Raw genomic sequence first — 26,685 nt, forward strand, 5'->3', positions numbered from 1 at the left:
CTGACAGAACTGAACCTGAGTGACAATAAACTGAAGGATTCAGGAGTGAAGCTGCTCTCTGATGGACTGAAGAATACAAACTGTAAACTGAAGACATTAAAGTAAGAAAATCCTTAAAGCAATAAAGTTAAACATGTGTATGTATTATGTAAATGAAGGTCTTCATAAGTTTATCAGAATCATCTTTATATGTAAGAGACTCAACAGTGACTGTCAGTCAATGACTCTCTGTTGATTCAGATTCATACAGAATTATCACCATACTGAGATCATTTTAATAACTAACTTGATTATATTAAACTATTCATGATATTATTGTGATTTACAATCATTTAATTTATCACTTGTATCTTGTAAAAAGGGAAATAATTTGATACATTGGTGAATAATATATGAAATAATTAAAATATATTAAATAATTGTACTTTTAATGATTGTCTAAATGTTATTGTCATTATTTCATTTATTTTCTTCTCTCTTCAGTCTGTTTGACTGCAGTATTGGATCTGAAGGTTGTGTTGCTCTGACTTCAGCTCTGAGATCAAACCCCTCACATCTGACACAACTGGATCTGAACTTTAATAATCCAGAAGATTCAGGAGTGAAGCTGCTCTCTGATCTACTGAAGGATCCTCAATGTAAACTACAGACACTACTGTGAGTTACTGATCAAATTATAATTTAGTTTAATTCAAGTGACTGTCGAGTATTTTTGCTGTTTCACTCTTGTTCTTGTGTAAATTTGATGTGGTCACTTTACTTGTATTATGTTTTCTCTTGGATAAATTCATTCTTCTTGTATTAATCTCATGTGTAAATCTCTCTGGATAAAAACATTTCCCCAGTTAATAAATGTAATTATATTATACAGAAAGTTTATCTACATATACATGAAGTTAACATGACATACTGTTCTTGTGTTTCTGGACACACACATCATGTTTTACTGAAGTTCACTGTCACTCATAAAAGTTTTCAAGCTTTCATTGAAATGAGATCAACTTGATTTGATTATAAATTTATTACTAAAGTTTTAACACACTTTTGTTTTGTTATTTCTCTTTCAGTCTGAGGGGCTGTAATCTGACAGAGAAAAGTTGTTCATCACTGGCGTCAGTTCTCAGATCAAACTCCTCAAGTCTGACAGAACTGAACCTGAGTGACAATATTCTGAAGGATTCAGGAGTGAAGCTGCTCTCTGATGGACTGAAGAATACAAACTGTAAACTGAAGACACTAAAGTAAGAAAATCCTTAAAGCAATAAAGTTAAACATGTGTATGTATTATGTAAATGGAGGTCTTCATAAGTTTATCAGAATCATCTTTACACAACTGGATCTGAACTTTTGTGATTAGTGGTACCATCCCAAAAAGAACAACGACTAGTGGTACCATCCCAAAAAGGAAAAAAGTCACTCTCCCGTACCTACTCTGGATCTGTTCCACCACCGTTCATGTATCAAACTTTTTCTTGTAGCTCTTCAGCAGATGAAAGAAATTCTCATGTCTTTGGACAATTGTAAAGGGTGCAAGCTAGTGTAGAAACAGTGTAGATCTAGTGCAGTGTGTAAGCCTCACTCCCCGACCAACAGAGACGCTCTAGCAACAGAAATTAGAGACTGCGGTCTTTAGCCTGCGCCCGTCTCCCATTCGGACCGACGTTGTTTCGAAGCCCGCGCTGAGCGGGGCGAGTGGGACCGGCTACACATTGAACCCGTGATAGATAAAGTTTCAGAGACCAGTGCTCTGCTTAGGCGTTTATTAATGTTTTAGGTTTGTCCATGTTTCCTTGAAGCTACACTTATGCAGAGGAAAAAGAGATGAAACAATCATTAGAAAGTTATACTGTGAAAACAAGTCAAATAGATTTATTCTTTAACTAATGTCCTCATATTTGTGAAAAATATTTGAAGTTGTAAAGCAGACGTTTCATTAAAATAAATTATAGTGTCATTAGACAGTGCAATACATTTTATTTGAATCTTTTTTAATTTAGATTTTTTTCATTATTTCAATGTTTGGATATTTATGAACACTAATTCTTTAAGTAAATTGATTCTGATACTGTCCGGCTATTTACTGTTCTAATATATCTTCACTGTGAAGCAAAACTTAGGCTACTGTATTTTCACTGAATTGGAAATTATGATATTTTTGAAAAATACAATGAATTAAAAGGCTGTAGAGAACAGTGCGCTATTGCAGTCTTATTTTCTGAGGTTTTAATTATCATTATTTTAATATAGTCAGTCGTAAACTAAAGTGTGCCGGTCTAAGGCATGAAACTCCAGGGCTGAAAATGAGTCCCAATCCGGCCCTGGTGCCAGCAGACTGAGACTGAAGTGCCCTTGAGCAAGACACTTTACCCCTGATTGCTCTGCAGTAATGTGCCACTTGTACGTCGCTTTGGATGAAAGCGTCTGCCAAATTAATAAATGTAAATGTAAATCAAAGCTGTCAAAGGCAAGGCAAGGCAAATTTATTTGTATAGCAAATTTCATACACAATGGCAATTCAAAGTGCTTTACATAGAAGAAATAAAAAATATCCATTTGATAAAACAGTGAAGAAATAAGAAAAATAAAATTAACCAGTTAAGAATAAAAAAATAAAATAAAATAGTTTAGAAGAAATAAGAAAAATAAAAATTAACCAGTTAAGAATAAAAATAAAATAAAATATAGTTTAGAATAGATAATAAATAAAATAAAGTACAGCACAAATAGTCGGACGGTCAAAGGGCACAGTGCACATTAATTAAATGCAAAGTTAAACAGATGTGTTTTGAGTCTGGATCTGAATGTGACTACTGTGGGAGCATATCTGATCTCTTCTGGAAGCTGGTTCCAGCTGCTAAATGCAGACTCTCCTTGCTTGGAGAGAACCCTTGGTATTTCTAGCTGATGCGATCCTAATGACCTGAGTGTTCTTTTGGGTCTATATTCAATGAGCATATCTGCAATGTATTGAGGTCCTAGACCATTGAACGATTTATATACCAGTAATAAAACTTTAAAATCTATCTTATATGTAACTGGTAGCCAGTGTAAAGACCTGAGGACTGGTGTGATATGATCATATTTTCTGGTTCTGCTCAGAATCCTTGCGCAGGGTTCTGTATGAGCTGCATCTGTCTATGGTCTTTTTGGGGAGGCCAGTAAGGAGTCCATTACAATAATCCACCCTGCTAGTGATGAAAGCATGCACTAGTTTCTCTAAATCTTGACTGGAAACAAAGCATCTAATTATTTCAATATTTTTCAGATGATAGTATGCTGATTTAGTTATTGCGTTGACATGACTACTGAAGCTAAGGTCTGACTCTAGAGACACACCGAGATTCCTGACTTGATTTTTTTGTTGTTTGACCTTTAGAGTGAAGGTACGCGTTCACATTTACATTTATTCATTTGGCAGACGCTTTTATCAAGTAGTTTTTTTACAGTGGCAAATTACTGAAGAGCAATCAGGGGTAAGATGCCTTGCTCAAAGGCACTTCAGTCATGACCTGCTGGCACTGAGATTTGAACCGGCAACCTTCTGATCACAAGCCCAACTCTCTAACCACCAGGCCACAGGGCTTTAGGTGACCATAAGTCTGAGTGGACATCCATGACATGCGGAGTGAGTCCCTCAAGGCTCAATTCTTGCACCTCTCCTATTCAACCTGTACATGCTCCCAATGAGCCAAATAATGAGAAATAACCAAATTGCTTACCACAGCTATGCAGACGACACACAGATATACTTAGCCCTATCGCCTAACGATTACAGCCCCATTGACTCCCTGCTCAAATGCATTGATGAAATAAATAGTTGGATGTGCCAAAACTTTCTTCAGTTAAACAAAGACAAAACTGAAGTCATTGCGTTTGGAAATAAAGATGAAGTTTTCCAGCCTGTCTATAAGTATGTTGTGATTGACCGTGTCAAATGCAGCACTGAGGTTGAGTAGGACCAGCACAGATAATTTGCCTGAATCAGTACTTAAGCGAATGTCGTTTACTATCTTAATGAGCGCTGTCTCTGTGCTGTGATGCGGGCGGAACCCAGATTGAAAATTGTCAAAGTATCCGTTTGAGCTTAAGAATTTGTTCAGCTGGTTGAAGACAACTTTTTCAATGATCTTACCTATGAAGGGAAGATTTGAGATCGGTCTATAGTTGTTTAATATGGTCTTATCCAGATTGCTCTTTTTCAGGAGGGGTTTGACAACAGCAGTTTTCAGGGAGTTTGGGAAACTTCCAGAGAGAAGTGAGGCATTTACCACATCTAGGAGATCTGCTTCTAAACAGTTTAACACACTTTTGAAAAAAGATGTGGGAAGTGCGTCAAGGGCGCAGGTTGATGTTTTAAGGTGTTGAACGGTTTCTTCCAAATTTTTGCCATCAATTTCTTCAAAATCAGACATTATAACTACTTTCTCAGGTTGTGGTTTGATCTGTCTGACCCCAGCGCTACTCAGGGACGTGCTGATTACCTTTCTAATGTTATTGATTTTATCAGAGAAGAAAGAAGCAAACTCACTGCACTTGCTGTCTGAGAGCATTTCACTGGGAATCTGGCTTGGGGGGTTTGTCAGTCTGTCTACAGTAGCGAAAAGAGTCCGGGTGTTGTTAAAGTTGCTGTTTATAATATTTGAGAAGAAAGTCTGCCTAGCTTTGCCTAGTTCCATATTGAAAGCATGGATGGTGTCTTTGTAGATGTTATAATGGACTACAAGTTTTGTCTTCCGCCACAAGCGCTCTGCTTTTCTGCATTGTCTTTTCATATGGGCGTTACATGAGATTATTTTACTGTCAGTCGTACTGCATCTTTACACAGATTACTGTTATTATTACTGATGATTCTGAAACATGTTTAGATGTTTAGTTTCAAACTGATTCATTGTAGTAAGAAGTCACGATCATATTGATTTGAAATAGATCTCAGTGTGTTATCAATGCTGATGTGTATTTGATGCTTTGAGAATCATTTGAAGGCAAAATATGAATGAAAGAAAATATGATTTTGTTTGTGTAGTTTTGATGTGTGTTTATAGTGTTTAAATGTGTTACAGGTTTCATGAAATGAGGTTCAAGCAATTTAGAAAAAACTGTGTTCACTAAAATGAGCATTAAAACCTTTTTCTGCCCTCAAAAGAAAACTAAATCATGTGTGTTTGAACAATGTTTTCAGGAGCTTGAGCACAAACTCATCTCTCTGATGAAGAAAGAGCTGAAGATCTTCAAGAGTCTACTGAGTCCAGATTACCCATCATGCTCTGAGAGAGAAGAGGAGGATGATGAAGATCAGATCAGAGTCAGAGAGATGTTTCTGAAGATCACACTGAACGTCCTGAGGAAGATGAAGCAGACAGACCTCGCTGACAAACTACAGACCAGTAAGAGCTCTCAGTCATGTGACTATGACATCACTTTACCTTCAGACGAACAGACACAGTGTCTGTATTTACTGATGATTATTAGTGAAAATACATTTACAGTTAATAAATCAACACAATAGAACCATGAAGCTTTTTGTGTTCATCTAATGTCATGATCAGCAAAATCTTAAAACACTCTTAAGGTCAAATATATATATTTTTTCTAATCGTATTAGAATAATATATTTTTATTTTTATTCCCTTTGTTTATCAGAATTGGCCTCTTTAAACATGAAGAAACACAAATCCAGACTAAAAGAGAAATTCCAGAGAATGAATGAAGGAATCTCAAGTCAAGGAAGCTCAACACTTGTGAATGAGATCTACACAGAGCTGTACATCACAGAGGGAGGGAGTGAAGACATCAATAATGAACATGAGGTGAGACAGATTGAGACGGCATCCAGAAGATCAGAGACACAAGAAACACAAATCAAATGTAATGACATCTTTAAAATCTCACCTGAACTAAACAAACCCATCAGAAGTGTGCTGACTAAAGGAGTCGCTGGAATTGGAAAAACAGTCTCTGTGCAGAAGTTCATTCTGGATTGGGCTGAAGAAAAAACAAATCAAGATCTTCACTTCATATTTCCACTTCCTTTCAGAGAACTGAATCTGATCAAACAGACAAATATCAGTCTGATGGATCTTCTTCATCAGTTCTTCATAGATACAACAGAACTGAGATCGACAGACTTTGATGATTATAAAGTTGTGTTTATCTTTGATGGTCTGGATGAGTGTCGTCTTCCTCTAGATTTCTCAAAGAATCCGAGTTTGTTTGATGTCAGAGAATCAGCGTCAGTGGATGTGCTGCTGACAAACCTCATCAAGGGGAATCTGCTTCCTTCTGCTCTGATCTGGATCACCTCTCGACCAGCAGCAGCCAATCAGATTCCTCCTGAGTGTGTTGATCTGATCACAGATGTACGAGGATTCAATGACCCTCAGAAGGACGAGTATTTCAGGAAGAGAATCAATGATGAGAGTCTGGCCAACAGAATCATCACACACATGAAATCATCCAGAAGTCTGTACATCATGTGTCACATCCCAGTCTTCTGCTGGATTTCAGCCACTGTTCTCCAGAGAATGTTGAGTGAAGCAGAGAGTCCAGCACAGATCCCCAAGACTCTCACTCACATGTTCACACACTTCCTGATGTTTCAGATCAAACTGAAGAGTCAGAAGTATGATGGGAAATGTGAGGTAGATCTTCAGCAGGCTAGAAAGAGTCTTGAGTCTCTGGGAAAACTGGCTTTTCAACAGCTGGAGAAAGGGAACCTGATCTTCTATGAGGAGGATCTGAGAGAGTGTGACATTGATGTCAGAGAAGCGTCAGTGTACTCAGGAGTTTGTACTCAGATCTTCAGAGAGGAGTTTGGACTGAACCTGGGGAAGGTGTTCAGCTTTGTGCATCTGAGCGTTCAGGAGTTTCTCGCTGCTTTGTTCAAGTTTCTGTCATTTCTTCAGCAAACATCAGAAAACTTCAGCAGATTGAGATCAAACATGAGTGATTTACTGAAGAGTGAAGTGGACAAGGCCTTACAGAGTGAGAACGGACACCTGGATCTTTACCTCAGATTTCTTCTGGGTCTCTCACTGAAGTCCAGTCAGACAATCTTACGAGATCTGATGACACAGACAGGAAGAAGCTCTGACAGTAAACAGGAAATAGTCAAGTACATTAAGATGAAGATCAGAAAGAATCTCTCTCCAGAGAAATCCATCAATCTGTTTCACTGTCTGAATGAACTCAATGATCATTCTCTAGTGCAGGAAGTACAAACATATGTGAACAGAGGAGATGAGTTTAGTCTTACTGGAGTCCGTCTCTCTCCTGCTCAGTGGTCGGCTCTGGCGTTTGTGTTACTGAACTCAGAAGAGAAGCTGGATGAGTTTAATCTGAGGAAATATGATCGATCAGATGAATGTCTTCTGAGGCTTCTGCCAGTGATCAAAGCATCCAGAACAGCTGAGTGAGTCATTTACCTGCAGTTTCACCTGAACATCTAACAGTCCACATTACTGTAGTTAATGTCCTACAGAGACACAATAAAACATGATGGAATTGTTCACTGCATCTATAGAGTGAGAGCTGCTCTCTTGTGGCTTTTTTCTGATTTTCATTTATTTGTTTTTTATTTATAATCGTCTGTCAGGGTTCAGTTCTTGCAGTGATTCTCTATCAGGTGCAGATGTTGCTTCAGCTCTTGTGCAGATGATTCTCATTGTTCAAACATTATCTCTTGATGTGTTTATATCTTCACTGTTATCTTGTTATTTCTCTTTCAGTCTGAGTGTCTGTAATCTGACAGAGAAAAGTTGTTCATCACTGGCGTCAGTTCTCAGATCAAACTCCTCAAGTCTGACAGAACTGAACCTGAGTGACAATAAACTGAAGGATTCAGGAGTGAAGCTGCTCTCTGATGGACTGAAGAATACAAACTGTAAACTGAAGACATTAAAGTAAGAAAATCCTTAAAGCAATAAAGTTAAACATGTGTATGTATTATGTAAATGAAGGTCTTCATAAGTTTATCAGAATCACCTTTATATGTAAGAGACTCAACAGTGACTGTCAGTCAATGACTCTCTGTTGATTCAGATTCATACAGAATTATCACCATACTGAGATCATTTTAATAACTAACTTGATTATATTAAACTATTCATGATATTATTGTGATTTACAATCATTTAATTTATCACTTGTATCTTGTAAAAAGGGAAATAATTTGATACATTGGTGAATAATATATGAAATAATTAAAATATATTAAATAATTGTACTTTTAATGATTGTCTAAATGTTATTGTCATTATTTCATTTATTTTCTTCTCTCTTCAGTCTGTTTGACTGCAGTATTGGATCTGAAGGTTGTGTTGCTCTGACTTCAGCTCTGAGATCAAACCCCTCACATCTGACCCAACTGGATCTGAACTTTAATAATCCAGAAGATTCAGGAGTGAAGCTGCTCTCTGATCTACTGAAGGATCCTCAATGTAAACTACAGACACTACTGTGAGTTACTGATCAAATTATAATTTAGTTTAATTCAAGTGACTGTCGAGTATTTTTGCTGTTTCACTCTTGTTCTTGTGTAAATTTGATGTGGTCACTTTACTTGTATTATGTTTTCTCTTGGATAAATTCATTCTTCTTGTATTAATCTCATGTGTAAATCTCTCTGGATAAAAACATTTCCCCAGTTAATAAATGTAATTATATTATACAGAAAGTTTATCTACATATACATGAAGTTAACATGACATACTGTTCTTGTGTTTCTGGACACACACATCATGTTTTACTGAAGTTCACTGTCACTCATAAAAGTTTTCAAGCTTTCATTGAAATGAGATCAACTTGATTTGATTATAAATTTATTACTAAAGTTTTAACACACTTTTGTTTTGTTATTTCTCTTTCAGTCTGAGGGGCTGTAATCTGACAGAGAAAAGTTGTTCATCACTGGCGTCAGTTCTCAGATCAAACTCCTCAAGTCTGACAGAACTGAACCTGAGTGACAATATTCTGAAGGATTCAGGAGTGAAGCTGCTCTCTGATGGACTGAAGAATACAAACTGTAAACTGAAGACACTAAAGTAAGAAAATCCTTAAAGCAATAAAGTTAAACATGTGTATGTATTATGTAAATGGAGGTCTTCATAAGTTTATCAGAATCATCTTTACACAACTGGATCTGAACTTTTGTGATTAGTGGTACCATCCCAAAAAGAACAACGACTAGTGGTACCATCCCAAAAAGGAAAAAAGTCACTCTCCCGTACCTACTCTGGATCTGTTCCACATTGGTGGAACGATCTACCAGCTGCTACAAGATCAGCAGACTCGGTTGCCATCTTCAAAAAACGCCTAAAAATGCATCTCTTCCGTCAACACGTCGCTGATTGATTTTTTTTCCTAATTCTCTTCCCTTTCCTTTAAAAAAAAAAAACTTACTAACCTCACTATTCTTAGCTTTTTATACTGTGCTAGGCTTTAATGGACTAGTTTTGATGCACTTATGTATTTTGTGGCCTATGTTGTTATGTAAATGTAAATCTTTATATGTAAGAGACTCAACAGTGACTGTCAGTCAATGACTCTCTGTTGATTCAGATTCATACAGAATTTTCACCAAACTCATCACTAAATCATTTTAATAACTAACTTGAATATATTAAACTAATCATGCTGTTAATATAAACTGACAGTGATTTACAATCATTTAATTTATTACTTGTATCTCGTAAAAAGGGAAATAATAATATTAAATAATTTTACTCCTGATTGTTGTCTAAATGTTATTTTCATTATTTCATTTATTTTCTTCTCTCTTCAGTCTGTCGTTCTGCAGTATTGGATCTGAAGGTTGTATTGCTCTGACTTCAGCTCTGAGATCAAACCCCTCACATCTGACACAACTGGATCTGAACTATAATAATCCAGAAGATTCAGGAGTGAAGCTGCTCTCTGATCTACTGAAGGATCCACACTGTCAACTACAGACACTACTGTGAGTAAAGGCGGGGCATACACGGCGCAAATTCTGATGGTCGGAAGATCGTATGTCCACGCACACGTCACGAGTGAGTTTATGTGAAAATCATACAGACGAGGTGATAAACGGCACGATTTTACTATCTGCCGATTTACGAACCAATCGCACAAAGTTCCGCGCCAAAAACATGGAGTCAGAGGAAGAGATTTTTTTGTGGCAGCAATGGCTTGCGAAAGAATAAAAAAGAAAAGAAAAAGAAGGGCATGGCAAAGAGTTTAGTTGGAGAGAAGAGAAAAGCATGGACTTTCTGTTCTTCAAAACAGCTGGTGTATCTCTGTGCGCATGCTTTGATGTGGCATTTATCTCGGAGTATCAAACACAAAAAAAAAGACTAACTTAAACAAAAAGAAAAATGCCAAACTCCGTGAAGAGCCTCTCGCGAGTGTCGCGCTAGACAGCCATGTATGCACTCCCAACCAACGCCCTGCCGTCTGCACTTTTATCCGGTCTCAAGCGGAACCTGCGTAGGACGCACTTTGGCATGATGTCAGCCCATAGGGGCTGAGTCCAACCAACTACATATACCCCCACAAGAAAATGTCACCGTCCCGGTGAATACTCAATTACTCCTCCCACTGCCATGATCTAAAATATAATGTGGTGAGAATTCACCGTAGCATCACTAGAACCCGAACCCTGCAAAACAGATTGCGGAAGTTGAAAAGAGTAAGAGTGCAGCCCCGCAGCAACCATATCATCTCCATCTCTTTGATTATCAATTGGGACTGGCACGTTATCTACATATGTTACCAAACGTGTGTCTAATGAAAATGGATTTTGACTCCCACTCTCCCTGACCTCACCTCCATGCCCCAAAACACTGGGCTGAGGTACAACCATTTCTACCACAAACCCATAATTCCCCCCTAGCTTTGGCGTCTTCCTCTACCCCTTCTGCACCTAGTAAGAGTCCCGGGGCTAATGAATTCCTTCCACCTGCAGCAGGAATGGGTTTCAACTCAGACCTATGGAGGCATTTAGAAGACCCCACCCCGTCTTGTCGTTGTACCTTGTATACATTATCAAGGCCATCCGTACATTCTACCACCTCAAACACATTAGGAACCCATGCATCTTGAATCTTATTCCTACCCAATGGTTGACTCCTACAGTTAACTAAGGTCCCTGGAGCAAGCATATGCACACCACTCTCTGAGTTTACTCCCCGAGAAGGGGCTCTCTCCTCCAAACACTTACGCGCACTCTCATATGCAACCAATAGATGATCCCTGTGTGCAATATCCAATCACTTACACTCCCTCTCCACTAACTCTTCCCCCACAGCGCCCAATAAAAAAATCAATCGGCAACTGTGTCTTCTGTCCAAACATTAGTTTGTAAGGTGAGTGCTGTGTAGATTGCATACAATACCACCATTCACCAAACAACAATTGTGGAAGAAACTGTGGCCACTTCCTTTTCTGTTCCAGAGCCAAGGTCCTCAACAAATCATGCAACGTGCGGTTGAACCGTTCACATTGCCCATTTCATTCAGGATGATATGGTGTAGTGTGACTTTTCTGAATGCCGTAAACACAGCATAGATGTTTGAACAACTCGCTTTCAGGTACCCCATATACAGAAAACCACTTTTCGACAAACACTTTAGCCACTGTCTTCGCTCTCTGATCGGACGTAGGAAATGCTTGAGTGAACTTGGAAAAAACACCAAAACATTTTCCTGACCATTGCTAGCTTGTTCCATAAGGGTGAAATAGATAGCAATGATTTCTAACGGTCTGCAGGCAGTCAACCTTCCAATATAGGTGCGAAACTTAGGCTGTATTCGTTGCACCAATGCTTCACATCCGTCCACATCCCTGGCCAATAGCACCTCTCTCTAAGCAGCTGTATAGTTTGATCAACACCCTGATGGCCATGGTTGTTTTGTACATTATTTAATGCCTCCGTACGCAGAACACTGGGAAGCAGCACTTGCAAGATAGTCTCTCTGGCTGGTGGAAGCTTGATTTGTCGATACAATACGCCCTGGTTCTCTCTGATGCGTGCCCACTGCTTTACTAGCCCCTTGAACCCTTCAGGACCCTGAGCCACTTCACACTTAGAAGGTATGGTTCCCTTTCTCCAAAAAAATAAGAAATGGCCAATCACAAGGTCTAGAGCCTGCAGTGCCGAAAGATCAGGTATCGCGTTCACAGCCAAAGCAAAAACTTGTCGGTTATCCTGTAAGGTTTGTTGTTCTATCACCTCTTCTGCCGGAAGTGCAGTACCAGCATTATTCAGCCCATGACTACTAGTAAGTGGGGGAGACGTGACAAGGCATCTGCATCGCGATTTGCTGTCCCTGGATGATAACGGATTTCAAAATCAAAGAGCTAGAGCTGGGAAGCCCAGCGCTGTTCTACAGCTGCCAACTTCGCAGTCTGTAAATAGCTCAGGGGGTTGTTGTCGGTGTATACAATAAACTTATTTCCCATTAGATACTCTCTAAACTACTCTGTTACAGACCACTTCAATGCCAAAAGCTCCAGCTTCATGGAGCTGTAGTTTGACATGTTAGTCTCATAATGCCGCAACCCTCTACTTGCAAATGCAATGGGCCTAGTCCTACCTTTCCTAAACGTGCTTTCCACTACTCTGCAAAGACCCCACCAATTTGTGCAAAGGTGCGGCAACTGATGCAAATCCTTCAACAAATCGGCGATAATATGAGGCAAAACCTAAAAAGGACCATAATTATTTTACCTTATTAGGTCTTGGCCACTGTGAAACGGCACTACCCTTTTCCGGGTCAGTAGCCACACCCTCTGCATAAATAATATGGCCCAGATATTTCACTTCAGTTTGGAACAAATGACATTTTTGGAACTTCAATTTCAAATTATATTTCTGGAGACGACTCAACACCATTTCTAAACGATCCAGATGCTGTTGGAAAGAAGTTGAAAAAACATGTCATCAAGATATAAAAGCAACGCATGGAACCTCTGGTCACCAAATATCCTTTCAATGAGACGTTGAAATGTACTTGGTGCATTGCACAACCCAAATGGCATTCTGGTGAACTCGAACAGCCCAAATGGTGTGCAAAACGCAGTCTTCTCCTGATCTCGCCTGGCTACTGGAACCTGGTTATAACCACTAGCTAGATCTAAAGTGCTAAATAACCTAGCTCCTCCCAGAGCATCCAGGGATTCCTCGATCCGCGGAAGAGGAAAGGCATCTTTCTGAGGCCTTGAATTCAATACTCTATAATCCACACATAGCCGAATTGCACCATCCTTCTTCTGAACGACTACAATCAGAGAGGCATATGGACTAGAGCTTGGCTTCACTACTCCTTGATCTAATAACTCTTGGATGTGCAGTTTTACCTGATCGTATTGAGATGGGGTAATCTACGGTAACGCTGGCGTACTGGCGCCTCATCTACCAAAGGTATAGTATGCTCCACCAAGGGAGTACAACCCAAATCACCTTCCCCTCTACTTAACACCTCTCTGTACCTGTTCAACAGACTACACACCTCCAATTCTTCCTGGGAAGACAAATTAGGCCAAGCAATCTGTGAAAAATCTAATGCCGGAAATTCTTCGGCTATCACTGTTTGAACCACAGCTACCTGCTCTTCCATGGATACTTGGGTATTAAACTCTACCTGCATTGTCAACTGTACCAAAGCCAAGTGGAATTCACCAAGAACAGCTTTAGACCGAATCCACCGGTCCTGCGTCCCCACATTCACGACAGGCACTTCTAGCCTCCCCCGGGTTACTGGCAAGAAAGATGAGGATATGATCAAATCGCAGGGCAGTTGACAATTCTCTAAAGGCAAAGATTCCAGCAAACCTGAGGAAAATGCAGATCCAAGATCGTTACGACATGTAGCTGGAACAAACTTCAACGTACCAGCTGGCACCAAAACCGCAGGTCCAAAACCCCGAACCAGACCTACCCGACCAGTCTCCTGGACTCGGTCAAGCTGTCTACACTCCACCAATGCGGACTTCCATTCTTTTCCTGACACTCTTACTCCTGGAGTCTGAAACAAGGAATCTCCATGCTGTACAAACAGTTCTTGATAGCACTGATTAATAATATTCATCCCAAGTAACCCTGGGACTCGACCAATTTGTCCCTGCTCCTGCGCTCCATTTGCATTCTTAACTATTAAGATTCGCATTCTTGGAACCAATCTATCGAGAACTTGAACTTCTACCTCTAAATAGCCCAAATACGGGATAGCAAGGCCACTAGCTGCCTTTAACTTTAACCAATTACATGACTGTAACTCCGTTCCCATAATGGGTTGAAGATGTTCAGTAAAAAACTGTTCAGTAATGGTAGTCACCATAGAGCCGGTGTCTAATAAACAAGGTACTGATATTCCTCTTAGTTTTATTTCTACAACCGGACAATTCCCTATGAGCTTAATACCATTATCTACCTCCTCGCCCAAAGACTCCCCATCCGCTCCCTGGGCACCAGCAACGGAGGGTTTTAGTTTTCCAATTGATTGACTGTTGGTCTACCTGTAGCCCTGGAATGGGTCTCAGTTCGTAACCCCTCTCTCTCTACAGCATTCTGGGATAGATTACAAAACCTAGCAATATAACCCGGTTTATTACAACAAATACATATAGGTTTACCATCCGGCTGACAGGGGAACTTAGTGCTCTGTGACCGACCATCAAATCTAGGCATGGGTCCTCTACACCCAACAGATCCTGGGAAGCTTTTCCTAAGAAACAAGGACACTTCCGTTCCCTCGGAACATAAAAATATCGTTCTGTCAACACAGGGAGGGAAGACCAAGGCATCAAAGTCGACAAGGAAGAAGTCTGTGGAGTAGGCCCAAATAAAGAATTCTCCCCCGGAACATCAGCTGGGTTAACAAGCTCCGTTTGACTGGTTTCCTCTCGAAGCCTAACATTTTCTGCCTGTAACTGTTGTACCAGTTCAGTTAACATCTGCAATTGTGCCTGCATTTCCTCTGCCATACTAGAAAGTGACCAGGGAGAGAGGGGGAACAAAAAAACAAGGCTTTAAACAAGATGTTATAAGTCTGTTAACTCCCAGGAAGAGCAACCTATATATCTTAAGGCAAAGGGATCCCTCCAGACGGCTCCGGCTGCTTCTGATTCCAGACCATGATCCTGCTCTTCAACCACTGTTTTTCCCAGTACAAAAAAACAACAACAGAAGAAGCGCACCACGCCAAATGTGATGAGGTCCACATTCACCCTAATTACCAATCAAGGCAATAAGCCTGCTCAAGTTGTGAGGAATGAACACTTCAGACTGTGTGTTGGTACACGGCTTCAATTAATTTATTTAAACACAACAGCAAGATAACCACCTGACTCAGGCGGCAACCAAACATGTAACACAAAATCAAAACAATTAACAGATAGGCTGTAGCCAGCACATTGTGTCGAACCGACTAGGTTCTAGGCAGATACAAACAACCACCCTTGGCCATGATTAGTACAAGTCAAGAAATCGAATCACAGCAAACACGTAATATCAACAGCACCAATAAATCCACTTTGTGTCTTCACTGCAATACACCACCCTCTAGTGGCCAAGGGGACTATTAACCTGGAAATGGCGGCTGTAACACAATACACTCATTCCACTCATTCCTAATTATATAAATCTACAATAAAAACAAACAATCATTACCTTTACAGTTCTTCCATCCGCAAGTGTCGCGCTAGACAGCCATGTATGCACTCCCAACTAACGCCCTGCCATCTGCACTTTTATCCGGTCTCAAGCGGAACCTGCGTAGGACGCACTTTGGCGTGATGTCAGCCCATAAGGGCTGAGTCCAACCCACTACATATAGATTCAAAACGAAACAAAAATGTAATTTTATTTAAAAAATGAAAAAAAAAATGTTGTCTCCCATGTCAGTTGACAGGGAGAAATGGCAACCCTACCTAATTCCATTTCACTACGCACTTCAACCGTACACTAATCTACGTACTTCACCAAAAGCACACGTGCATTCAGGTGACAGAAAACCTAGCAGAATCAAATCACTCAGTGAACGAGGGTACCCAGTAATTTGGACCTAGAGTGGTCAGCACAACTTCCTAGCTAGTCCAACAAAGTTCCAGTTGTCATTCAATTGTCACGCATCAAATCAATAAACACAATGGGAAAATAAAAAGTTAATAAAAAATAAATAAAGCAACAACAAAATAACAGATACTATCACGTTACAAAGTTCATTAACAATATACCACAAGATTCACTCCATAAGATCACGCTCACATTAACACTTATTTCACTCATGGACACTCACACGTGCACACACACCTTTAGCAGCAACCAAACACACCCAGACACTCACATCAACTTATAAGTTCATTCACCCACGATAATACCATAACAACCCCACCAACAGTCTTCCAGTTGAAACAGTGCGGAGGTGACCAAATGCCACACGGATTTATACTCTGGTGTCGTAATCTCCCGATGTATGCTGGCTGGTCCCAAACGGCCCCACAAATTGAATACTAGGGTCTCAATTTGCCCGATGTCAAGTCCACTCAATAAAGGCTGGTCCAGCAGATGCAAAATGAGGTGAGGCGAGGCAAGGTGGAACGCCGCGGCACCGCGCAACCAGGTGCCCAAGGCGACAAAAGGACCAAAAAAGGAAAACAGAGCAAGAGGAAGAGGAAGCCCAGGTCCCGGTCCCAATCAGTTCACTGTAATCACAAGAACATATTAACAGCTCTCGATAACTTCAGCTATAACAGAGGGGAACATGATATAAACAACAAGTCCTTTCACGGATACTCTCATTAAAAATAGTCTACCCATCTGATTATTAACAAATCAGCTTTTTAAACATTAAACCATGATGGGTAAACAGCCCGGGAGGTGCACTAAAACAAACAAAACGCATACAGCCAACCCCAAATTAAATATTCCTTTCTTCATGGTAACATACCCAAATGCTGTGCAGCTCCGCTCAAAGATCTGTGCGGTTCAGATCAAAGATCCCCATACTGGAGCCACTCAGAAAACCAGCATCCAAGTTTGCAACAATCAACACGCTTCCCAATGAACGCAGGAACATTACTTATACGCACTCACACGCCTATAGCGCACCTGGATCTAATTAGGTGATCACCATTCAGTGCGTACTCTGGTACAATCATCCTACAGAATATTCTGTGAACATATAACAACAATATATTTAATATTGACTGAATAATGCCATTTTAAAGATTGAAATCTCAGTGAATTTAATATTTGATCCTTGTTATAATAAGTCAGATTTTGAGACTTTAGTTTGGGTTTCACATAGGGTGGCCATTTCCATAACACCAAAAAGGAGGACACTTTGCGGCATTTAGTGAGGCTAGAATAACTGCATCCGGTGTACTCGCAAATACAATACAATTTTGTCTATTATATTGATGGTATCATGATATAGTGATTCTGAAATAGCCTACTCTATTCATTACCAGACTATTTGATCTACGACATATCTTGATGTGTAACAGAAGAGAGAGGCAAAAAATTGTTTGTTCACAGTATTTGTATTTATTCAAGACACTCCTGTATGACTGGTGATGCTTGACTGCATGATAGACATGATAGAGATTTTGTCATCCTGAGGTGATGTTGCCTCTCGAAAATAAGACCTAAGGGAAGACGTACCAGCAGCTCATCGGTTACCTTTATGTTTTTCAGTGCTGGCATGTCGGTCAGTGGCGCCTTTCCCTTTACTAATAATTTACATTTATACATTACATTTATTCATTTGGCAGACACTTTTATCCAAAGCGACTTACAAAGTAGTTTTATACAGTGGCACATTACTGCAGAGCAATCAGGGGTAAAGTGTCTTGCTCAAGGGCCCTTCAGTCATGACCTGCTGGCACTGACATTAGAACCGGCAACCTTCTGATCACAAGCCCAACGCTCTAACCCCCGCTCACAGCTGACCCCTTGTGTCCACTTCACAGCGACATAGTGTGCATGATGAATATATGAATTTGTGCTCTTTTGTCCATTCCGGACTAGATGATGTCTGACGTTTCGGCATGTTAACGTTATGATGTGGCGTCAGACGCTACGCTGCTGCGTCCCAATAAAGGGTTTAGAGCGCGTTTTTTAAGGCCGATTCAGCGCAACTCCGAAAAGGAGGACAAATGAGTGTCCGGCTTGAGGCTGCGCCGGACGCCGGACAGGGGGCTTAAAATCCGGACTGTCCGCCCAAAAGCCGGACATATGGCCACCCTAGTTTCACAGGGTCACAAATGTTTACATGCTGATCAATAATGCTAATGCTCAATATAGATAAAAAGGTTGTGGTTCATAAAATATCACAAATCTGGTGGAAAGGTTGGAGACTTTTATCAAACAGTAAACAGACTGACAGATACAAATCCTTTAAAGTTGCTGTATTTAGTTTATTGTTGTGAGTCTATTGACCTGCTCTGCGTGTCTGCACTACTGTTGTTAACATGAACACGTGTCTGCTGCTCTTCATGCGGCGTGTCTTTGGTGGAGAGAAGCAGCGCACGCGGATCAGAAAGGGTTGACCTCTGACCCCGCTGTCTGCACTTGGGTTCTCTGTCCTTGTTCCCTCAACACGTTCCTGACACCTTGATGCTTCATACGATATCCTGAAACATAGAAATGAGATCAGAAGTGATCATTAAAGATCCTTCTGTTAATGCTTTGACTGTTATTCATCTCTGTGGCAAGTGCAACGTTATTCAAATCAGAAAGATCCATCATGCAGTCAGAAAACAGTCATAAGTGTCTTACTAACATTGTGACTCACTGTTATCTTGTTATTTCTCTTTCAGTCTGAGTTTCTGTAATCTGACAGAGAAAAGTTGTTCATCACTGGCATCAGTTCTCAGATCAAACTCCTCAAGTCTGACAGAACTGAACCTGAGTAACAATAAACTGAAGGATTCAGGAGTGAAGCTGCTCTCTGATGGACTGAAGAATACAAACTGTAAACTGAAGACATTACAGTAAGAAAATCCTTAAAGCAATAAAGTTAAACATGTGTATGTATTATGTAAATGAAGGTCTTCATAAATTTATCAGAATCATCTTTATATGTAAGAGACTCAACAGTAACTGTCAGTAAATGACTCTCTATTGATTCAGATTCATACAGAATTATCACCAAACTGAGATCATTTTAATAACTAACTTGAATATATTAAACTATTCATGATGTTAATATAAACTGACAGTGATTTACAATCATTTAATTCATTACATCTTGTAAAAAGGGACATAATTTTGATACATTGATGAATAATAATGTAATAATATATTTAATAAAGTATAATTAACTATATTAAATAATAGTACTATTATTTATTGTCTAAATGTTATTGTCATTATTTCATTTATTTTCTTCTCTCTTCAGTCTGTTTAACTGCAGTATTGGATCTGAAGGTTGTGTTGCTCTGACTTCAGCTCTGAGATCAAACCCCTCACATCTGACACAACTGGATCTGAGATGTAATAATCCAGAAGATTCAGGAGTGAAGCTGCTCTTTGATCTACTGAAGGATCCACAATGTAAACTACAGACACTACTGTGAGTTATTTATTATTTTTAAATCATTTTATTTCTATAAACTATCACCACACTGTAGGGTTTGGCACAAACTAGTTGACATGAATGCTCTGGCTCTTCATTTAAAGCTTGATGTCGACTAGTCGCGGGTCATGTGGGCTAAAAAATATATTGACGTTGTTCTAAAGTCGTAGGCCGTCACAAACAAACTCGACACGTTTCTGTTGTTTCATCTATTAGTGCTCATGACACGTTCAGTGGACTTGTTGTAAATGCAAGTGAAGTTTGGTCTGTACACTCGCTTCAGATCTGAAGTAACGTAAAGCTGCTGTAGAGATCCACCTGCTCCTCTTTTACTACCAGCGACCTCACGCTTTAAAATTGTTTTATTTTAGTTGTTGTTGCTCTCGTGCAATAGATAAAAACTTTTTTATTTTAGATACTATATATTAAGAGGCTATTTTACGGGAGTCCCGCCATTCTCTCGCAGCCGCACACAAGTGTCTTACTCCCCACACCCATCAAATCTTGTTGCAAAACATTTCCAAGCTCTTATTTTATTTATTAATGACATCATCAACTATTCGACCCGACTTTTATCACAGTATAGTCGACCTCAAAAAATCTAAAGTCGTTTATTAAGACTCAACTTTGGGACGAGTGGTTTGCATAACTCAGTTTTCTCAGTGAAGTCACATGTATTTCAACACACACAATGTTAAATGAATCTGAGTAGCCTGCATGGCTGAGTTTACTCAACTAGGAATATAAAGTCCACCCAACCTTACTTTCTTCTGCAAAACACAGAAAACTGTTGGCAGCCATAAACTTCTACTGTATAGATACAAAACCAATGGCAAGACAATGAGGACAAATGTTTTATCAAAATATCTTCTTTTGTGTGAAGAAAGTCATACAGGTTTGGAATGACACAAGGTGTAAATGACCAGTTGTTATAAACCTGAATACATTTCTTTGTTGTGCTGAACACAAATAAACACGAGAGTTTGTAACTCAGCCGTTGTGGGTCACCATTGACTCCCATAGTAGTCTTTTCATTTTTGGGTGAACTGTTCCTTTAAGTATCCAGTCAACCATGGGCGAGGCTATGCACCCCTAAAACTTGGAATAAGACATTTTGTAATGCAAAAAATAAATTTGTCTTTTACAATGGTTTAAAATGTACGCGATAAGGATGAAAATGAAAACATCCCCGCTTTGCAAATGGTGTCTCTTCCTCTTCTCTTCTTCTACTTCTCCTCTGTACCTGCACCTCTCAGCGCGAGCGTTATCCAGCGCGAGACACACGCGGGTTGTGAATCAACTAAGTTGCTCCAAAGCTGTCTCACACTTCTTTCCTTTTACATAGAGTTGTTCCGATTGCGAAACCATATCGGTGAGTACTGGAGTCAGTATCCTGAATCACCACGGTACACCTATTAGTATTTATTTTAGTCGCGGGTCGCCGCCTCTGTGGAGTAGCACAGGACCTGGGTGACTCGTCCATAGTCATAGACGGAAAGAAGTAGCGCCGGTTACAATGTTCTTCCGCAAAACGCATTCAGTTCTGTTCATTAACCGCTAGAGCTTGAAACAAAAACAGCAGCGCGACAAATAAATTGCGAACCTGTGTAGTGCGTACGTGTGTCTCTGTTGTTAAAGTTTATCGTTAATTTGATAGGCCTACTCATTTTAACAACCGGGAGTCATGTAAACATGACGTCACGTGCGTCTTTTCTGGTCAGTCGTCATGGAAACATGAAGCCCTGGCGTTTGGACCAGAGTGTAAGAAGAAGTGATAGTTGCAAAAAACTTTCTGAATTGCGCAAGAGTGAGGCTGGTACAGTTCAGGACATGATAGCAGTGTACAAACTCCTAGATTCATAAATGTTCCCTTCACTGAAAGCTGTTATTCAGTCTTTTAGTGCCTTGCGTCGGCTCCATACATGGCTCAGGAGGACCACAGGCCAAAGCAGACTCCAGCACCTATAGCTGTGATGTCTATTGAGAAGGAGTTGCTTGAAATAATTTAACCCCAAAGGGTCATTGACAGGTTCGCCAGCCTCAAAGTGCGGCGACATAGATTAACTCTCCCAAAGTAGAGCAAAAATGGGGATTTAGGGGAAGTACTTCAAAGATTTATCTCTATTTCTTTTTTTATATCTTTACTTTCTAAGTATTTTCAAGACCTCTGTAAATTATCTGGATATTTTGGACTTTTTGGTTTTACCTTCTTTTTTGTTTGCTCTCGATGCAAAGCTTTTTTTATTATTATTTATTTATGACTAAAGAAGATGAATTATATTTAGTTTTTCAAGTACCTGTTACTTTGTTCAATGACAATAAAGTTGAATCTAATCTAACCAATCTGATGACTGTTGATACAAAATGAGGCACATGGAGTTAAGGGTAAGGAAAACAAGCTGTGTGAAGAAGGTTTTGTGTTTGTTACAGGGAGCTGTCTGTGTAAACTCACAATTAAACTGGTGTTCTGAAAGGGTCTCAAAAAAAAGAAAAAATATCTGAATTTTGGAGTTAGTTGAATCAATGTTGTAATGATAAAGTTATTTTTTAATAGATATATTTTTAGTTTTTGTGTGTAAAGAGGGTGGTGGCAGTGGGGCTCATTGGGTGGTCAGCACCCCTGAAGCAATCGCCCCTGCAGTCAACAAAATCATCTTTATTAGACACATTTTAGGACTAGTTTTATTCAGTATATACAAAAATACATATTTGTTGCGAGACATTTTTAAGTTGTTTATTTACAGTGGACAAGTGACAGAAATGTTTTGTACTCACACTTGTGTTAATGTCGGTGTGGCTGCACTTCTTGTATTGTGTTCTCTCTCTCAGATTAATTTCATATGATTTGTAAGTATAAAGTCATTGTGACATGATGTTGATAATGACTGAGATGAGTGAATATTAATATCATATCTGATGTTTCTCCTCAATGTTTTACAGTATTGAGCCTCAACTGAAACAATCACATGAAGAGTGAAAGGATTCCCTTCATTCAGTAAAGATCATCTGAGTCTTTTTCTCTATGAAGACTGTGACATCACCGCTGACGGCTGTGAAGAGCTAAAAAGTGTCTTATTTATCATTATTTCCATTTGTATAACCTTCTGATCTCATATTCTGTATCATCCTGTATCTCTGAGCTCCTAAAGTCTGGCGTGTGTCTGGTCACAATACATTATTACATGGTCAATGGACAATGTAACGAGGTAACGAGAGGATGGGAACAGAGACGAGACAGGAGAGAGTGTATGGAAGGCCATGACAATAATTACCTCTCTCCACATTAAACATGAGGTTCTGTCATGATCCTGCCACTATACCAAGAGATACATGACATGATGCGGCAGAATCATGACAGACACAGAGAGAGACACAGAGAGAGAGAGAGAGACACGGAGAGACACAGAGAGAGAGAAAGAGAGACACGGAGAGACACAGAGAGAGAGAGAGAGAGAGAGAGAGAGAGAGAGAGAGATTTTTAACACACCTTTATTTAAAAAACATTAGTGAACATTAATTTCATAATTATTTACTTATAACAATAATAAATACACTTTTAAAAAGAAAAAAAAAACCATACATATTTCCTTTTTTTCCAAATAGCACATTTGCATATATCTCCATACGATAATTCATCCAAGTTATTTGTCAATTTAAAATATGCAAATTCTGCTTTGATTCTATTTGCTATAAGAGCCTTTAAAACCACCTCAGGACCCACTTCACCTTCCCCCTTTAACTTCCTTTAACCATGTTAAAGTTAACCATATTGCCATCTTTGCCCCTCCTATTACAAAATTGATTAACGAGATTTTTTTCCTATCTGATGCAACAAATTCCTAACCCACTCTTCTCAAATCTGGAACAATCGTCTTAACCGTAAACAATTTAAGAACAGATGATCCATTGACTCGTCAGTGCCGCAAAAAGGACATTCTTTCCCTACAGTGGGGACAATGTTTGTAGCTATTGCCCAATGTATAACTCTCCATTGGAGATCCGCAGTGCGTTTCTCAATAGGGGGTTTATACAGGGACCTCCAACAGCCACTAGGGGATGAATCTGGCCCAAACATTCCTGACCACTTTGTCTCTTTGCAGTCTCAGAGTACATTATAATGTGACACTTTCACACAAATATTATAAAGTGCCTTTTTTGGAGCGGTCTCAAAACCGTCAAGTTTGGGAGTCCTGAAATTTCAAATGGATCATTCCACTGGCTCCTCATCTATTGCTGCTGAAATTTCCACTAGAAAAAGACTCTCTCTGTTTGGTTCAGGAACTTCATCGTCCTCTGGGCTATGTCCAAAGACAGAAGGTAAAGCTGAGACAATTCCATCCATTATTCTCTTCATGATCCTTGTAGACTTGACACCAGAGGAGTCATGTTGCACATTTCTTCTGGACTTTTCCAGTTTGCCCCATTCATTAAATCAGCAATTGTTGTGTAGCCCGCTGTTGCCATTACGTTTTGTTTACTCCTGGACTCCAGTGCCTGTACTTGTATCATCGGATTATTATTCTCCATCCAGAGTCCAATGTTTGAAAAGTCTCTCTTAACTTTAAAATTAGAAGTCCATGTTCTGAAAACAGTTTTGTAGAATGGGGAAAACTCCCTCAAGTCCATGTTTTCCAGTTTAATTAAAAACAGTTGCAGATCATACTTGAAAATGTGAATTTTTTTAACACAGCACACGCTGTATCACCCCAGCATGGTTTCGCATACAGTAATCTTTGGGCTGTTTGAAGTCTGAACGTCTTTATCCTATTTTCAATGTCAATCAGGCCTTGTCCTCCCTCTTGAATAGGTAGGAAAATTACATCAGATTTTTTCCAATACTGTCCATCCCATAAAAAGTAAATTAGCTTTCTTTGTAGCTCTTTAACAACACATTCTGGGGGTCCATGACATTCATTTTATGCCATAATGCAGAAGCAGCCAGATTGTTTGTGATCAAAACCCTGCCTCTATAAGATAGCTGAGGTAGCACCCCAGACCAGCGAGACAACCGAGAAATCACTCATTTTCTAAATGGCTCTGTTCCTAAAAAAACTCCCAACATCTTCAGGCCCTCTCAACCCCATTTAAGTCCCCCTCGAAGCACAGGGTTTTCCCCTGCCAATCTCCTAACAAGTATCCCTCGCTCTTTTCCCAGTTTACTATGGCTGAAGAAGCTTTTTCATAAATGTTTAAACTATTTGTTAAATTCAAAACATCTATATCACTTTTTATAAACACTGTTATATCGTCAGCTTAGGCAGAAATAGTAATTGGCCTATTTTCGCAGCCATCTATCATAAACCCCTGCAATTTCTCTTTAAGTTTATATAATAAAGGTTCAATGGCCAAAGCATATAACTGTCCTGATAAGGGACAGCCTTGCCTTATACCTCTATGAACTAACACTGGATAGCTTAGCCCACCTCCAACCTTTAACAATGCAAAAGCTTCAGTGTATAACAGTTTTACCTAAGAAATGAAAAGCTCACCAATACCAAATGCATTAAGGGGTTTAAATAAATACAAATGATCAACCTTATCAAAAGCTTTTTCTTGATCAATTGGAAGGAAGACCTACATCCTCGTTACTAGCATTTGCCAAATCCATTACATCACGCACAAGAAAAAGATTGTCCATTACAGTTCTTTTCGGCACACAATACGTTTGAAATTCATTGATAACATACTCTAAACATTGTTTTAATCTATTTGAAAGACATTTAGCTAAAATTGTATAATCAGTACACAATAAGGCTACAGGTCTCCAGTTCTTTAACAGACCAAGATCACCTTTTTTTGGTAATTGGGATAGGACTGCTCTTCTACAACTTATTGGCAGTTCCTTTTTTATGAGAGATTCTGAAGACTTCAAGTAAATCCTCTTTTAAAAGAGTCCAGAATTGTTTATAAAACTCAGACAGAAAGTCCATCAATGCCAGGAGACCGACAGCTGGAAAGTTTCTTTACAGCCTCTGCTTTCATCTGCTTGAATATCAGCATCAAGCCATTGCCTCTGGTCATCCGTGACCTTTGGCAAATTTCTTAGAAGGTCATCCGTGCAATTAGTGTCACAGTTTCTTGCTTTGAATAAATCAGTATAAAAATCTTTGCATGGTTTCTAATTTCTTTTGGACTAGTTATTAAAGTCCCATCTGGTAGTTTCAAATGTAACATACGTTTTCTTCCTCCTTCTGAACTCGGAGCATCTACTTCTCGTATTGAAGAATAGCGTGCTCTTATTAAAGCTCCTTTTGCTCTTTCATTGAACAGAGATGTCAGAACAGTCTTTTTGCTTTTAATTGTTCCACTTCTTCTGAATTCTCTTCAATAATTCCTAACTCAATTTTTATTATTTCGCCCACAAATGTTTTAATTGTGTCCTTAATAAGTCTATTTGAGTGAGCTGTATAATTCTGAGGAAAAATTCTTATTTGTGCTTTTCCAACATCCCACCATCGCACAAAATCTTCATAGTCACTCTTTTGTCCTTGCCATCTAGACCAAAATAACCCAAACTTTTCACAAAATACAGAGTCATGTAATAGTTTCTGATTAAAATGCCAGTAATAACTGCAATTCTGTGACTTTTTAAGACTCATTTCTATCCTGCACAAATGGTGATCAGAAAAACCGTTTGGACAAATATTAGCTTTTTAAACTCTATTAGAAAATGTTTTACTTATGTAAACCCTATCCAAACTTGCAGCACTAACGTAATCATGAGAGGCTTTTACCCATGTAAATTGATTCACTGTTGGGTGTTTTACCCGCCAAACATCAAATAAATAAAATTTTCTTATAATGCTGCCTAACAAATTAGCAGACTGGGGATACGGTTCTTCACTATTTCGGTCCAGTGTAAAATCTAAAGTACAATTCCAGTCACCCCCTAGAACTATACATACATAATTTTCATTCTTTATTAAACCACTAGATAATTGAAAAAAATCTACTCTTTCTGCTCCATTGTTTGTTGAGTAGATATTTATAAAAAGAAAGGGAAACCCCATTACCTCTGCCTGTACAACCAAAATTCTACCTTTAACTATCTCATGAGAGGATATATTTATCATATTAAGCTTTTTGGAAAATAGAATTGCAACACCTCCACTTAGATTAGAGCCATGGCTTA

The 26,685-nt window shown here is 39.2% G+C and overlaps 1 protein-coding gene across 1 annotated transcript in view; it reads left to right on the forward strand.

The window, feature by feature from the left end:
* Positions 1 to 26,685, forward strand: part of LOC306891750 (uncharacterized protein) — a 209,039-nt gene that overhangs the window by 13,867 nt on the left and 168,487 nt on the right. Inside the window, exon 3 of the mRNA XM_079452248.1 lies at positions 5,180 to 5,384. Coding sequence (XP_079308374.1) covers positions 5,180 to 5,384 — 205 coding nt within the window. The remainder of the gene's footprint in view (positions 1 to 5,179; positions 5,385 to 26,685) is intronic.

This window comes from Barbatula barbatula, assembly GCF_947034865.1.
Source record: "Barbatula barbatula genome assembly, chromosome: 3".
Taxonomy (NCBI): domain Eukaryota; kingdom Metazoa; phylum Chordata; class Actinopteri; order Cypriniformes; family Nemacheilidae; genus Barbatula; species Barbatula barbatula.